At 42.5% G+C, this 14,193-nt stretch overlaps 1 protein-coding gene across 1 annotated transcript in view; it reads left to right on the top strand.

Moving 5' to 3' along the window:
- Positions 1-4,237: 4,237 nt before the first annotated feature.
- Positions 4,238-14,193, top strand: part of KIF5C (kinesin family member 5C) — a 75,512-nt gene continuing 65,556 nt past the window's right edge. The window contains exons 1-2 of the mRNA XM_083153841.1: positions 4,238-4,579; positions 8,873-8,963. Of these exons, the coding sequence (XP_083009967.1) occupies positions 4,454-4,579; positions 8,873-8,963 (217 nt within the window). The 5' untranslated portion in view covers positions 4,238-4,453. The remainder of the gene's footprint in view (positions 4,580-8,872; positions 8,964-14,193) is intronic.

Here is a 14,193-nt window from a genome sequence, read left to right as displayed (position 1 = left end):
TCTGCCACTGCTTGGGCCAGTGGTGGATCCACCAAGGGGCGACAAACCTTAATCCGGCCCTGGCTTGGGCTGATGTGGTATTTTTACACCACTGTGTGTGTCCTGCAGGTACCACAAACAGAGGAGAAGCAGGAGAAGCAGGACAAGTGAGTGTCCCGTGGATACTACAAACAAAGGAGCGGTACAAGTGTATGATGTGTGGACCCTGTGTATCCATCAGACAGACTTTTTTTCTCAGCACCGATGATGGATGTTGGAGCTTCTGTTTCTGTGACAGACCCATTACTGTTAAAGTGGACACTGGGAAGCTTTATAAAAGACAGATGTCAGTTTTGTAAAAAGAAAATAACAAAAATGGCTGATAATCTTTACAACTCCGATTCTGAGATCAAATAAATTTTGTCTCTTCTTCCTCAGTAAAATTTCTATCTTGGATAAAAATAAAAGAAAATGTATAATTTAATAGTCTGTCCCACAGAAATGGGATATTATATATATTATAGCAAGGCATATTTACAACTTTCCCTGGTATTGCATGTAGAAAACAAGTACCTTCTGTCCAAATCAGACAAAGCAGGCCTGCCTGCAACTGGCACCATAAGGAAATTTGGAATAAAGGGTCTTCCTATCATGAATCTTGTATTGTTCTGGCAGACATTGAAGACTCCTCAGGTGCCTCTACTACAAAACATCTGGAGTCAGAGAAGGCAATTAGGACATCTGCCTCTATTAATCAGGTTAAGCTTAATGATATCCAGATGGCAAGATTGGTATTAGCCCCCTCCTTAAAAGTGTATTCTGCTCACTGTGCACTTAAAGTAAAATTTAGGAGTGAACAAATTGCAGTCTCTTTTCAGAGCCACTGCAATAGCAGTTTATGTGCCAGATAGGGATGGCCATCGACCATCGATGATTAGAAACATCGATGGTTTATGGCCGATGTCGTATAGTTTTGCCATCGATGGGGGGAGAACCAGATGGTTTCCCACCATCGATGTAAAGCTTAAACGAATAGTTTCATTTTTGCTTTTTCCCTACAGTGTCGGGACACGGAGCATAGCTCCGCCCTTGACACCCGAGAAGCCCCGCCCTCACATTTTGATTGGCCCACAGGCCACTCAATCAGAGAAAATGGATGACCATCGATATGCAAAAACATTGATGGTCATCCATAGAATGGTTATAGACTATCGATGGGCAGTTGCACTTTTGCCATCGATGGCAAAGGCAACGATGGCCATCCCTAGTGCTAGATGCACTAAGCTTCAAAAGTGTTAAAATGGAGAAGGAAAAAACAGACAATCAGCTCCTACCTGCCATGTCACAGACTGTGTTTGAAAAATGTCAGGCAGGAGCTGATTGGTTGGTTATTTATCACTCTCCATTTTATCACTTTTGAAGCTTAGTGCATCTGGCCCTATGGCTCAGTTTTGCATAGGTACACTTGGACTCCCAGATGTGCCAGCAGTATTTCCATTCTATACAGATCCTGCATTAAATTAGTGGGTGACCCTAAGGTAATGTAGGTGACAAAATTCACTGTGACACTGCAGATTAAACTCTCAGCAAGGTCCAATGTAACACAGCAGATGCAACTAAAACTGTGAGGGAGGTAGATTAGCATGTTCCCTCAAATCACTAGTGGTTTTAAACATGCTCAATTAGTTTTCATCTACATCCAAAGTATGTTGACCCTGGTGGTTTTCAAGTACTTGAATGGAAGGTTTAGTTTTAAAATTCATGGAGATAAACAATTTGCTTAGACCTATTGTACTACAGTCCTTCAGTATTTGGGCCATAATACATTTATGAAGTTAAATCACATTATAAGATCAAACATTTCTTCCTGAGCTCAACATAAATCAGACCACAGTTAGGAAATCCTTTAATCGAGTGAGTTGGACTTTGAAAGCCGGGGTCGAAACCAAAGAATATAGGGCTCTTCAAGACCCCACATAGGATATTACAATAACAGGACCTGAGATGCTAAAGGGCCATTATTAGTTACTTGGACTTCCTTCAAAATAGGAAAGTTGTCAGAGATTGGAGCTGGAGTGATGCAGTCAAAGCACTGTAATGAAGATGTGGATTCAAATGTACCCAAAATGGCCACCTAAAAATGCGTAAATGTGTCTGTCCGGCGGAAGATTAATTTTTGTGATTAAACTGTTCAAGTTGAAAGTTGATCACCATAATGGCCACTGGCCATAGTCTGGACTTATCAAGGATGAATTAGTTAAGCAAAATCATATTTTCATTTAGGCACATGTTCCCTTTTATTAGTTGTTCCTCCAGCAAATTACTAAAAGTTCAGAGCTTTGATGTAAACAATGGCCCAAACCAGTGTACACACCTAAAGATTTATATGTCCAATCTGTCTGGTAAGAACAAGAATTTGGTAATGGAGAATTTAATTGGGAGTTTAACAATCAATTAGCTTTATGTATAGGAAAATACTATAATATTACTAACTCAAAAGAGAGCGCCACACATCTGAATTGTAATATCAAATACATATAAAAAATGTATTATATAGAAGAGAAGAAGAACAATAAAATTACATAAAAAAATCATAGTACACAATATCTCAATAAAATTTTGCCTCAATAGGATGCAATAAAGGCAAAAGCCAATAGTAACTTTTGTTAGTATTCTGGTATAACCCAACTATGGATGGTATTTCTGCACAAATGTATATTATTTGATATGCATACAAAGTCAATTGGTATCGGCCCTTTCCACTCCAATGGGTTGAATTGATTTAGGATGGTTTTTAATTGAAGGATATGTATCCAATACAATAAAGTGTTCTTTGTTTTGTAAAAAGGGACTTGCAGGAGATGTTCTGCACCAATGAAAATAATGGGAACAGTACCTCTTGTAATGTACACAGCAATTTGTGTGATCTCCGCCGCGGACCTCTATGTGGGTTCGCTTCTACCCGCCTTGCTCCATCTGATGACAGCGAGCCTTTGATGTTTGTAGCACGGCGGGGAGCAACCTCACTGACCTGTGTTGTTTATGCAGGTTCTCCGTGTCCAGCTTCTCAATTGAGCAGATTTCTATGGCCGGCTGTGTGCCGCTTGTAAAGAGGAGAGGTGCTTTCGTTCCTTTGGCGTGCAATCTCCCGGGGTATGAGGGAATCTCTGCAGAGAATAGTTGGGTTGATGAATGTCCAGATATCGGATCCTTGACGCGTTTTTCCACAAATTACAAACGGCGGTTTCTTCAGAAGGAGCATGCTGTGGGACATTTGTATAATGGAGAATCACATTGTGGCATATGTATAATGAGCATCACAGTGTGTGGCATATGTATAATGGTGCATCACGGTGTGGGGCATATTTATAATGGGTATCACGGACTGCACTATTGGGGTCATGTGTATCTGGCACTGCATTATTGAGGGCATATGTGTATCACACCCCCATTTTCCATGGCCACACCCCATGTGGCTACAGCTCTTAGAGAGCTGACCATGCCCCCATAGCGGAAAAAATGGGGGATGTAGCCTCGCAGGAGTTCCACGGTAGTAGCTGAACCCTCTAATTCTAATTCTCCTCTGACTACAGTGTTGGGAGGTATGTTTGTGACATATTGGACATTGCAGTGTGTGCCATATTATGTCTGGGGCATTGCAGTGTGTTTTTTTTTATATTATGCAGATTTTTTAACATTTTTTACTTTAGTAGCTCTTCGGGCGGTTTATTTTGTTGCGAGTAGCTCCCGACCCAAAAAAGGTTGGAGACCACTGGTTTATGGCATCCCAGGCTTGCCAAATGAATCTTTCCAGGCCATTCATTTCAAATTACCCAAGAATTTATTTTATAACACGTTTATTTATTTTTAAGACGATTTCTGGATTTAACTGGATTATCATCATCACATTTTGAATTCAGATCAGATTACTGAAAATAAAAATGAAGTAAAATAGTGCCAGAAACTCATGCTGGAATAGTACATGTTGTAAAAGTATAATGCACCAGTCATTCCTCTCTCTGCTGTGATTCAAGATGAATGTATTGTGTGGATATACTAATGGGGACTATCGGGTATATCCATAGAATAATTACTGTATAACTATCTTTATTCATAGTAGTCATCATAAGTGAGATGACAGGTGACCGTGCTGCATGCAGACATGCTGTACATCTGTCACCCCCAGACACTACAACTCCCAGAAGCCCCTGCGGCCATGACGCTGGAGGACGCGGCTGGGAGGGGCTGCTGTGATGCTGCTGCAGACTGTACATAGGGGCGGCTGGGAGAAGGAACCAGGCGGCTGCTGGTGCTGATGCTGCTGTTGGTGCTGATGCTGCGAGATGGCTGAGCTGGCTGCCAGTCGCCGGCACTGAGCGCACTCAGCGGCTCCCACATGCGCTGTACATGCCGGGAGGCGGCTGCTCATAGCACTGGGACATATTATTAATGCATTAATTGAGCCGCTGGTAAGATGGCAGACCCGGCAGAGTGCAGCATCAAGGTGATGTGCCGCTTCCGGCCCCTCAACAGCGCCGAGATCCACAGAGGGGACAAGTTCATCCCCGGGTTCAAAGGAGATGACACCGTGGTGGTCGGGGTGAGTGACCCTCTGCATGTTACCTGTGTGTCTGTGCATATGCATGTAGATAAGAAGACTGCATACATCAAGTCCATATATGTAGGTGGTGGTCCTGTGTGTACATGTGTCTGTATTATATCACGCACCAGGTATCCCTGTGTAAGCATGTCCCTTGTTTGCATAGAGGGGTAATATCATGTTACCTGTGTGTATGTGTACATGTATATAGATATATGATACTGCATACACCAGGTTCCCCTATGTAAGCATGTTCCCTTGTGTGTATAGAGGGGTATTGCCATGTTACCTTTGTGTATATAATGTGTATATATCACATTCTCCTGTCAGCCTGTTCCTTGATATAAGGGGGTAGCATCCAGCCCCCTCTTGCCTGTTTGCTGGTGGAGCAGTCTTTGTACATACAATGTGGTGGCTGCGGGTGTGCTGGTGATATATATTCACAGGGGGTCGCAGTAATCAGACTACAGCCCTTTGTATGCATGTAGACCAGGTGGGAGTTCCTTAGCAGCATCTGAAGATGGGCATTGGGTAGGTGGGGGGAACAGATTTGGGCTAGGAGGTGACCTGTAAGTAAATTTGGGAGTGGATGGGTGCTGGGTAGGGGGTGACCTGTAGGTATATTTGGGAGAGGATGGGTGCTGGGTAGGGGGTGACCTGTAGGTTTATTACTGAGAGTATGGGTGCTGGTAGGGGGTGGCCTGATGGTTTATTTGGGAGAGGATGGGTGCCGGGTAGGGGGATGACTTGTATATTTGGGGGAGGAGGAGGGGGACTATGCAGAGTACAGCTGTAAATGGTGGGAGCTGGGTATTATGAGGAGGAGCTGCTGTCTCTTGTGCATCCATGCTCACACCGTCATCAGAGATGGAGGGGAGGGAGGGAGGGAGGGGGCGACCTGGATTTGCTGACTGGTCCCAATTCATCACAGGAGGAGGCTGGTGCTGCTAGGACCTGGCACTCTGATGCCTGTTACATAAACACCATGGCTCTGCAGGTTCCCAGGCTCTATGCTGTGGTCACTTGTGCTTGGTCGTGCCTTTATACAGCCACTTCTACTTATGTTATGTATTATATTCTGGTACAATCCCAGATTCCTGTTAGCACTGGCACATGTATGTCAGAGGCAGCAGCCTGCATGTGCATTGTGTGATCAGTCGGGGCGGGGAGCAGCAGAAAGAGGATTGAGGTGATTATTCCAGGGAAGCTGCTGCGGCTGCTGCTAGGGAAATTCTGGCTGGGTCTCCGCTGCTGCAGCCCCAGAATGATGTCATACACTCCTATCCCTGCGCAGTGGCCTTACTCTAAGGGGATGGGTGGAAACAGGTGTCACAGCTGCTGACCCTGATTCTCCTTATACACCAGGGGCTCATTTAATTTAAGTCAAACGTCACTTGTAAGTAGTTTGTGATTTTGTCTGATCCATTTAAATAACGAGTCACCCCATGCATCTAACCATTTGGTTTGGAACAGATACAACATTTACTATGACTGCCTGCATTTGGTGGTAGTAGTTGATGAGAAACTGGATGGGCGCTCTTGCAGTGCTGAAAGCTTTAACACATATAGGGCCTTATTCTAGTTCACTCTTAAATGTAGTAAGATGCGAGTTCTATTTGACATGGGATGTTGCTATAGGCAACCAATCAGATACTATCTATTATCTGCTAGAAGGTGCATAATAAATAAGTAAATTCTGATTGGTTACAACATCCCATGTAAAATAGAACTCCCATCTTAGTCAGTTTCCCCCATAGTGACTGGTCCGTGATAAAGGTTTTTGTATTTAGCTTGGTGACCACATGTTGTCACCAGCCATTCCTACTGATTATTGTATAAGGACTTTGTTGAAAACCAGAGAACTGCCAGCAGAACAATTAACCCCATGGAACGACTCTGTTACACATTTGACCAACGGAATATCTAAAATGCATGAAAGCTGTTGTAGGCTTTGGATGTGTTTTAGTGATATCTTTAATGTATTTCACAAGTTATTTTGAGTCAATGATCACTTCTTATAGAATGTATTGTATCTGTAGTGCCTGTGAAATAGATTCTGCCACATTCTAAAATTGTAAAAACTGCGCTAACAATATAGAACGCAAAGGATGGTTCTGATTTTCTAATGTTTTCTGTAAACCTTAAATAAAAGCATAAAAGGGAAAAAGTAATAAAAAAAAAGTTGAAATTAGGCTTATATTTTTTTATATAGTTCTCAGACATGATGTAAAATAAAATGTAATAATTACATAATTAATTACATTAATATTTACTTTACCTCAAACATAAAAATCACTAAATTTTGCTTTAGAACTTTAGAACCTGTTTGGTTTTTTCCTCGATTAATAAGGGATGAACCTATAAAAGTGGGTGGAATTTAATAGAATGTGGGTGTGTTTGCGTTGGTGAGGTCTGATCAGTTGTGCGATTTAAAAAAAATATATATATATATAATTTTTTTTGTAACTCAAGCTTGGGGTCCCAATATATCTTAGTTGTCAATAAACAGCTTGCTTTATCATCTGCCCTATATCTTTAACTTGCATTGTTTATTTTTCCATAAATCAGTCAACCAATAACAAATATTGGTTTTGTATGTTCCCTGATAATTAATTCCGCTAATTAATACCGCTATTTGTGGAGATTAGTGATGTCGTTTTATTGCTAGTCATGGATTCAGTCATGGTGGAGCAGCCATTTTTTGATAAGTAGCATCCTTACCTGTATTTTAACCACTTATTACTGCATCCATCAAACGACTATATGGCCAGGTATTAAGAGAAGGAAAAAAGGGAATGGGGGAGACCGGTGCACTATATAGCCATGGTCTGGCCTGGCAGGATTCTTTCCAGTGTTAAATACCCCTTGGTACCTATTTGTGAGCTATTCATGTGGAAACATTCATTTCAGCATTGATATCAGGGGAAAAGAGTTTCAGAAATAATCCCCTAAAAGTGGAACTGTTGGTTTTGCCCATACAATGGCTGCTTTCACAGACTGTACATGTCATGTGATCGCAATGTGCCTGGGTCCCGGTGCCGCTGCAATTTGGCTCACAGGGGCCAGGTGCACCATGCTTCAAAAAGTAAAGAGTGAATTTGCTTTTCGGGGAGTGTATCTGCCTTCAGATGCAATGATGTACGCAGAGAAACAAGGTGCCAGCGTCTCTACTGAGGCAGCCTGTCTGCTTATAAACATGTCATTTCTCAAGTGAAACTAAGTCCGATATTCTAGTGTGTTGTGATGCAGTGAGAATGTGTGTGCTGAGGTTTGCATAGAAACCGCGGGGTCTGCACAGGGATATGGATCATTGGGTAGACAGCATGATGGTCGACAAGCATTAGGTTGACATGCGTTAAGGTCTACATGCAGGAATGTCAACATGACTGAAGGTCGACATGGGTTAGGTTGACAGGGTCATTAGGTCGACACAAGCATTATGTCGACATGGGGAAGGTCGACGGTGAAAACGTCGACATGGGGTTTTTCAAAAACATTTTGTCCCGAATTTCAACACAGTCGATATGGACACTGAAATTTACCACCGCGTCCCCTCGCATGACTTGCTGTGCTCGCCATGGTTCGCTCACGCGCACGGTGCCTCGCTATGCTCGGCACAATATTTTGTTCTCCCACCACGTCCTAGTAAATGGTAGGGCATGAAGTACCGCCTGTCGGCACGTCAGCTAAAAAAAAAATGAAAAACCCCATGTTGACCTTCCTGCATGTTGACCTTCCTGCATGTCGACATTAATGCATGTCGACCTAATGCTTGTAGATCTAGTGCTGTATCCCCTGCACGGGGAGGGGTACTAAGGCTGGTATCTCATCACCATTTCTGGATGCAGTTTATTCACCTAGAAACCTGCAGCACTGAGAAACCGTAATTCCATCTTAATTCTCCATCAGTATTTCTTACATAGGAAGAGTTTTCACAAACCTGCATTGCCCTAAGCTACAACATTACAGATGTGTAGCCAGTTGTTAATGGAGTGGTAGAATGTGTTCCCCAGAATATTGGTTCTGACCACAGAATGTCTGACTTCGCTGTGTGCAAGTGACCAGTCCTCTAGAAAAGGTTTTGCTGTGTGACTGGGATATCAGTTTCTTGAATTAAAGGAGACTTTGCTGCTCTCAGCATTTCTCTCCCAAATGCTTTTGTCAGCGTGTGTGCTGGGACAGGAGAGATTAGTGTCACACAATATGAACAGCCTGGAGAGCTAACAACTGATTGTTGTTTTATTTTGTGAGTTTAGTACATTCATTTTTATTTCCTTATTTTGTTATCTGCAGCAAGGAAAACCCTATGTCTTCGATAAGGTTCTGCCTCCCAATACTTCCCAGGAACAAGTATACAGCGCCTGTGCAAAACAGATCGTCAAAGGTGAGTAATAGCAATCCTAACATTCATCATGTACCTGTCTGATAATGCAGCAAGGCGTCTCCATGTGTGTAATGAGTATGGGGCTCATTTATCCAGGAGATAGGATCGCATATCACGATGTGGTCCTGGGTGGTCGGATACTGCCAAGAACTTATTCAATATGCAATCCATGATAAATGGGTCGCTAATACCCCTTTCACATTGCACCTAATTACCGGGTTCATGCCGGTTCGACCTGGTAACTGGTGCGATTTGAAAGTGGTTACAGCTAACCGGGAGCAACATGGCAATACAAACCATTTTACCCGGTTTGTTGCCATGTTGCTGTGCAGTGTGAACGGGTTAATTGTGTCGAGCGACCCGTTTCCCGTTCACACTATGGAGGAGGCAGCGCCAGCTCTAAGCTCTGCTTCCTCCCTCGCCCCCGATGATGCTCCACTGCTCCTGCACATGATGTCAGCGAACTGGCAAAATTGCCGGTTCGCTGATGCAATCTGAACAGACCGCACATGCAGGGTTGCACTGGGACTGAACCGTTTCAGTCCCGGTGCGACCCTGCATTTGCGGTCTGAAAGCGGTATAAGTCTTATAGTACTAGAAAGATAGTAGGATCCATTATACAAAGTACTTGTTTTAGTGGGGAATTCAATCAGCAGTGATAAATAGCCTATATTCTTGTGCCACGGCCATGTTAACACATAGATCCGGGAACTTTATTCTTTGATTCTAAAGGAAATATTTTCTTAAGGTGCATACACACTATACAATTTTTTTTGACCAATTTCTTTCATTTCGGCCATTCTGAATGAAATTGGTCAAAATATCTTTCAGTGCGTTTGCGACAAATGACGAATGATGATGTGCATACCCGCCAGTTGTTCATCAAGATTAAGAGAAAGAGAGTATGAGACTGCGCTGTACCTGCAGTATATAATAGGGTTGCTGCAGAATATCCTAAGGTGTACTACAAAAACACCTTCACGAGAGATAGGAAGATAGGAAAGTTGGATATCAAATTGATTGCGCATTGATATCCAACTTTCCTATCTTCCTGTTCATCAAGATTGTCAACTGTGCATGCAGCTCAATTTGGATATCTTTCAAAAAGAGCCTATAAACTGTAGCTAGATCTTTCGCCTTTCGTTTGTCGTCAATATCTTTCGTCAACATCTTTTGTCCAGGACACTGGGTTCAAGGGAAATGTCTTTCAACGAAATTGGTCAAAGAAATTGTACAGTGTGTATGCACCTTTAAGCTTCTAAAAAGGAAAAGAAGAGATGTTTCCCATAGGAAACAATCAGATTATATCTATCATTTTCTAGGATGCAATAGAGAAATGATAGTCAGAATCTGATTGGTTGCTATGGGCAACATCACTGCTTTTCCTTTTTAGAAGCTTTAGTAAATTTACTTCTAAGTGTTAACGCCCTTTAACAGTTAATTTAATGGATGTGAAAACCTATCTCTAATTGAATATCACTGGGGGTTAAAGCCCCAGGCTACTACGCCCAGTAAATTATTAGGGCTAATGGAATTCCCCCAAGAGTGTAATTAGGAATGCAATGCCATAAATAGCCTAAATGACATAAAATAGATATCTCTGATATATATTTATATGGGATATAATAATCTAATATTTGCACTTTCACTCACATTTTACGAACCTCCTCCTTACCCCTAACTGGAATTTCTTGGGCTTTTCCATTTGCTCTCACGGTCACAATGTAAAACAAGGGATGATGATGTGGACATGCTTGAACAGGAACACCACTTTATCGTGGAGCCTATTCAGACTTGATAACAGGGCAAATTTGTTCTAAAAAATGAGCAAAACCATGTTGCACGTCAGGTGGTGCAGATGTAATATGTGCAGATGGAGTTAGATTTGGGTGAGGTGTGTTCAAACCAAAATCTAAATTGCAGGGAAAAAATAAAGCAGCCAGTATTTACCCTGCACAGAAAAAAAAATAACTCACCCAAATGCATACCTCCCAACATGACCCTCTCCAGGAGGGACATAATGCTCTGCTCCTGGACTTCCCTCTTAATGTATGATTGTCATAACCTGTATTGAACAGGTTAGGTGATAAGAAAGGTGTTTTACCAAAGGTGATGGTAATCATACATTACCAGGGAAGTCCAGGAGCAGAGCATTGTGTCCCTCAGGAGAGGGTCACGTTGGGAAGTATGCAAATGTTGGGAGTGACTATTTCACTTCAATCGCTGATTATCAAAAATCACTATTATTGCTAATCTGTGCTTTCATGCACAAGCCCTTAAACTGCAGTTGCTTACTGAAAAATGCCACTGCAGTGTAAGGGCCGACGGGAGTGGTGACGGGATGGTGACGCTGTGTTTTGGGGCATTAACATGGTATTGTGGGGCACGGTCCAGACAATGCAGGCATGTCCGAATCGTTTGTGGTATGACCTAAAACATGGTGGCCCAGCGCCTGCAACCACATTAAGGCGAGGGACCAGGCATGCAAGGTATGCTTTCTCTGTCCTGGGAATCGCGTGCTACCTAAAACATGGCGGCCCAGCACCTGCAACCACATTACGGTGAGGGACCAGGCATCTAAAGTATGCTTGTCCTGTCCTGGGAGTCGCGTGCGACCTAAAACATGGCGACCCAGCGCCTGCAACCACATTACGGCGAGGGACCAGGCATGCAAGGTGTGCTTGCCTTTCCTGGGAATCGCGTGCTAGCAATATGCTGTTTAGTTTTGTGAATTTTTGCAAAACCACAACTCCTGCTGAATCGGGCCCAGTGTTACGTTTGCCATAAATAGCATTTTCAGTAGGGGCTGAGAAGCTAAAGTATTATCTTATCTAACCGCAAAACCATATACTGTACCACATTATACATGGGTCTGAAAGTTGTCTGGCATACTCACTCCAGGTGTGCTTTTATGTGTTAATTTTTTATTTTTTTTAAACAAAGTGACCTCATTGTAACTACACCACCCTACAGGCCAGTTGTTGCAAAGATCTTGATATGTTCCCTAGTGCACCTTCACATCAGTCTCCACCATTGTATTCTGTAGCTCTTTCAAAATTATTGGTCTCCTCAAATTTTTGATGCTGAGATTTGAGGGACAACCTTATCTAGGCAGTATATAGGTGATATGATGCAATTTTTGTATCCTTACCATTGATCCATGAGTTCACACTGATCCAAGCACTTGGATATTTTTATTTAAAGTTTTCTTCACTTGTGCAGATCTATAACCTTATTATTGAGATTCTTTGGTCTTCATTTTCACAGATTCAGATTGAAAGTGTGACCAATGCTATTTGTGATTAGGCTTTTTAGGAAAAAAGGTGATTTTTTTTTCAAATGATTCATGTATCATCATGTATAAGCTTATTGACAGATAATCGTTAGGGCAATATATTAATCTGTATAAACATGGAGCTTTCACAGTACACAGTTGAATACTTTGCAGAGAGGGTAGACAGATAGTGCATATAATCTATGGGGGAAATGTACTAAGATGGGAGTTCTATTTCACTGGGGATGTTGCTATGGGTGACCAATCAGATCCTTGAAAAAGCCCTAAGAGCGAAACGTGTCAGTGTGGTGGAGCCCAGACACCCACTATTTTAATCCAGACTCAGCCTTCCCTCTGTGACCGGACCAGCTTCCAGAGTAATCCCAGCAGCCGCACAAAATCAGGACACTGCACTTACAAACCAGGTCGAGCCCTACACCATCAGGGGCTCCCTAGGTTGGAGGTCAACATCACTCCCAACTGTCCTACTAATATCGGCATACATCCATTGGGACCAATACCAGGAAGTGCTTTATAGGAACGGACACTGAGACTTTAACCCTGGGAAAATTGGGAGGACTATCTTGGCTCCATTTTTTATCTTTATTAATGTCAGTACCAGGCATTCCATGAAATATTTAAATTGTATTTTTAATAAATGTATTTTATATTTTCCACACCTGTTGCATGTTAGTAGGTATAAGCGCGGTTCCACCCTCCTTTTTTCTTGACCAATCAGATCCTGTCTATTATCTTCTAGAGGGTACTAAATAAATAAGTAGTATCTGATTGGTTGCCCATAGCAACATCCTCTGTGAAATAGAACTCCCATCTTTGTAAATTTCCTCCATGTGTCTCATTATACACGCATGGTAAAAACCTAACATAATATGTGTTTGTGTGTATTTACACTACCATTCAGATGTTTGGGGTCACATAGAAATGTCCTTATTTTTTAAAGAAAAGCACTGTGTTTTACAATGAAGATAACATTAAATTTATCGGAAATACACTCTATACATTGTTAACGTGGTAAATGACAATACTAGCTTCAGAGGCCCATTTCCAGCAACCATCACTCCAGTGTTCTAATGGTAAATTGTGTTTGCTAATGATGTTAGAAGACTAATGGTTGATTAGAAAACCCTTGAAAACCCTTGTGCAATTATGTTAGCAAAGCTGAAAATGGGGTTGCTCGTTAGAGAAGCTATAAAACTGGCCTTCCTTTGAGCTAGATGAGTATCTGGAGCATCACATTTTTTGGTTTCGATTATACTTTCAAAATGGCCAGAAAAAGAGAACTTTAATGTGAAATTCGACAGTCTATCCTTGTTCTTCAAAATGAAGGCTATTCCATGCGAGAAATTGCCAAGAAACTGAACATTTCTTACAATGGTGTGTGCTTCTCCCTTCAGCACAAAGGGCTCTAATCAGAGTAGAAAGATAAGTGAGAAGACAAGTACATTAGAGTCTATAGTTGGCAACTTCATTAAATGGTACCAGCAAAATGCCAGTATCAATGTCTACAGTGAAGAGGTGACTCTGAGATGCTGGCCTTCTAGTCAGAGTGGCAAAGAAAAAGCCATATCTGAGACTGGCTGTCACGACCACCATGTCTGCCACCCATGCCTCCCACACTGAGGCGCCATGATGCTGTGAACTCTGCCTGGGCCTTGCTGGACACGCTGCCTGGAGTGTACTGCACACACTTCCTGGTTCTGAAACCTGTCGCCTTCCCTGGCGGCGGCCATCTTGTTGGTTGCTCCAACCAGGCTGCACTACCAATTGCCTTCAGCCAATTACAGTGCAGCTCTCCTTTTAAATACTGACCAGCTGGGCCAAACAGGCAGTCAGTACAATGATGTCCTTTCCCTAGGCATCTGACTCCCACTCCTGCTGAAAGCGCTGCTGCCTGTCAGCTATCTCCAGACTGAATCCACTCCTGCTCGCCTGCTG

Source organism: Crinia signifera, chromosome 7 (assembly GCF_055691185.1).
Source record: "Crinia signifera chromosome 7, ASM5569118v1, whole genome shotgun sequence".
In the NCBI taxonomy this organism is placed as follows: Eukaryota; Metazoa; Chordata; class Amphibia; order Anura; family Myobatrachidae; genus Crinia; species Crinia signifera.
The sequence above is the reverse complement of the archived record's forward strand: the minus strand, read 5'-3'. Positions and strand labels throughout refer to the sequence as shown.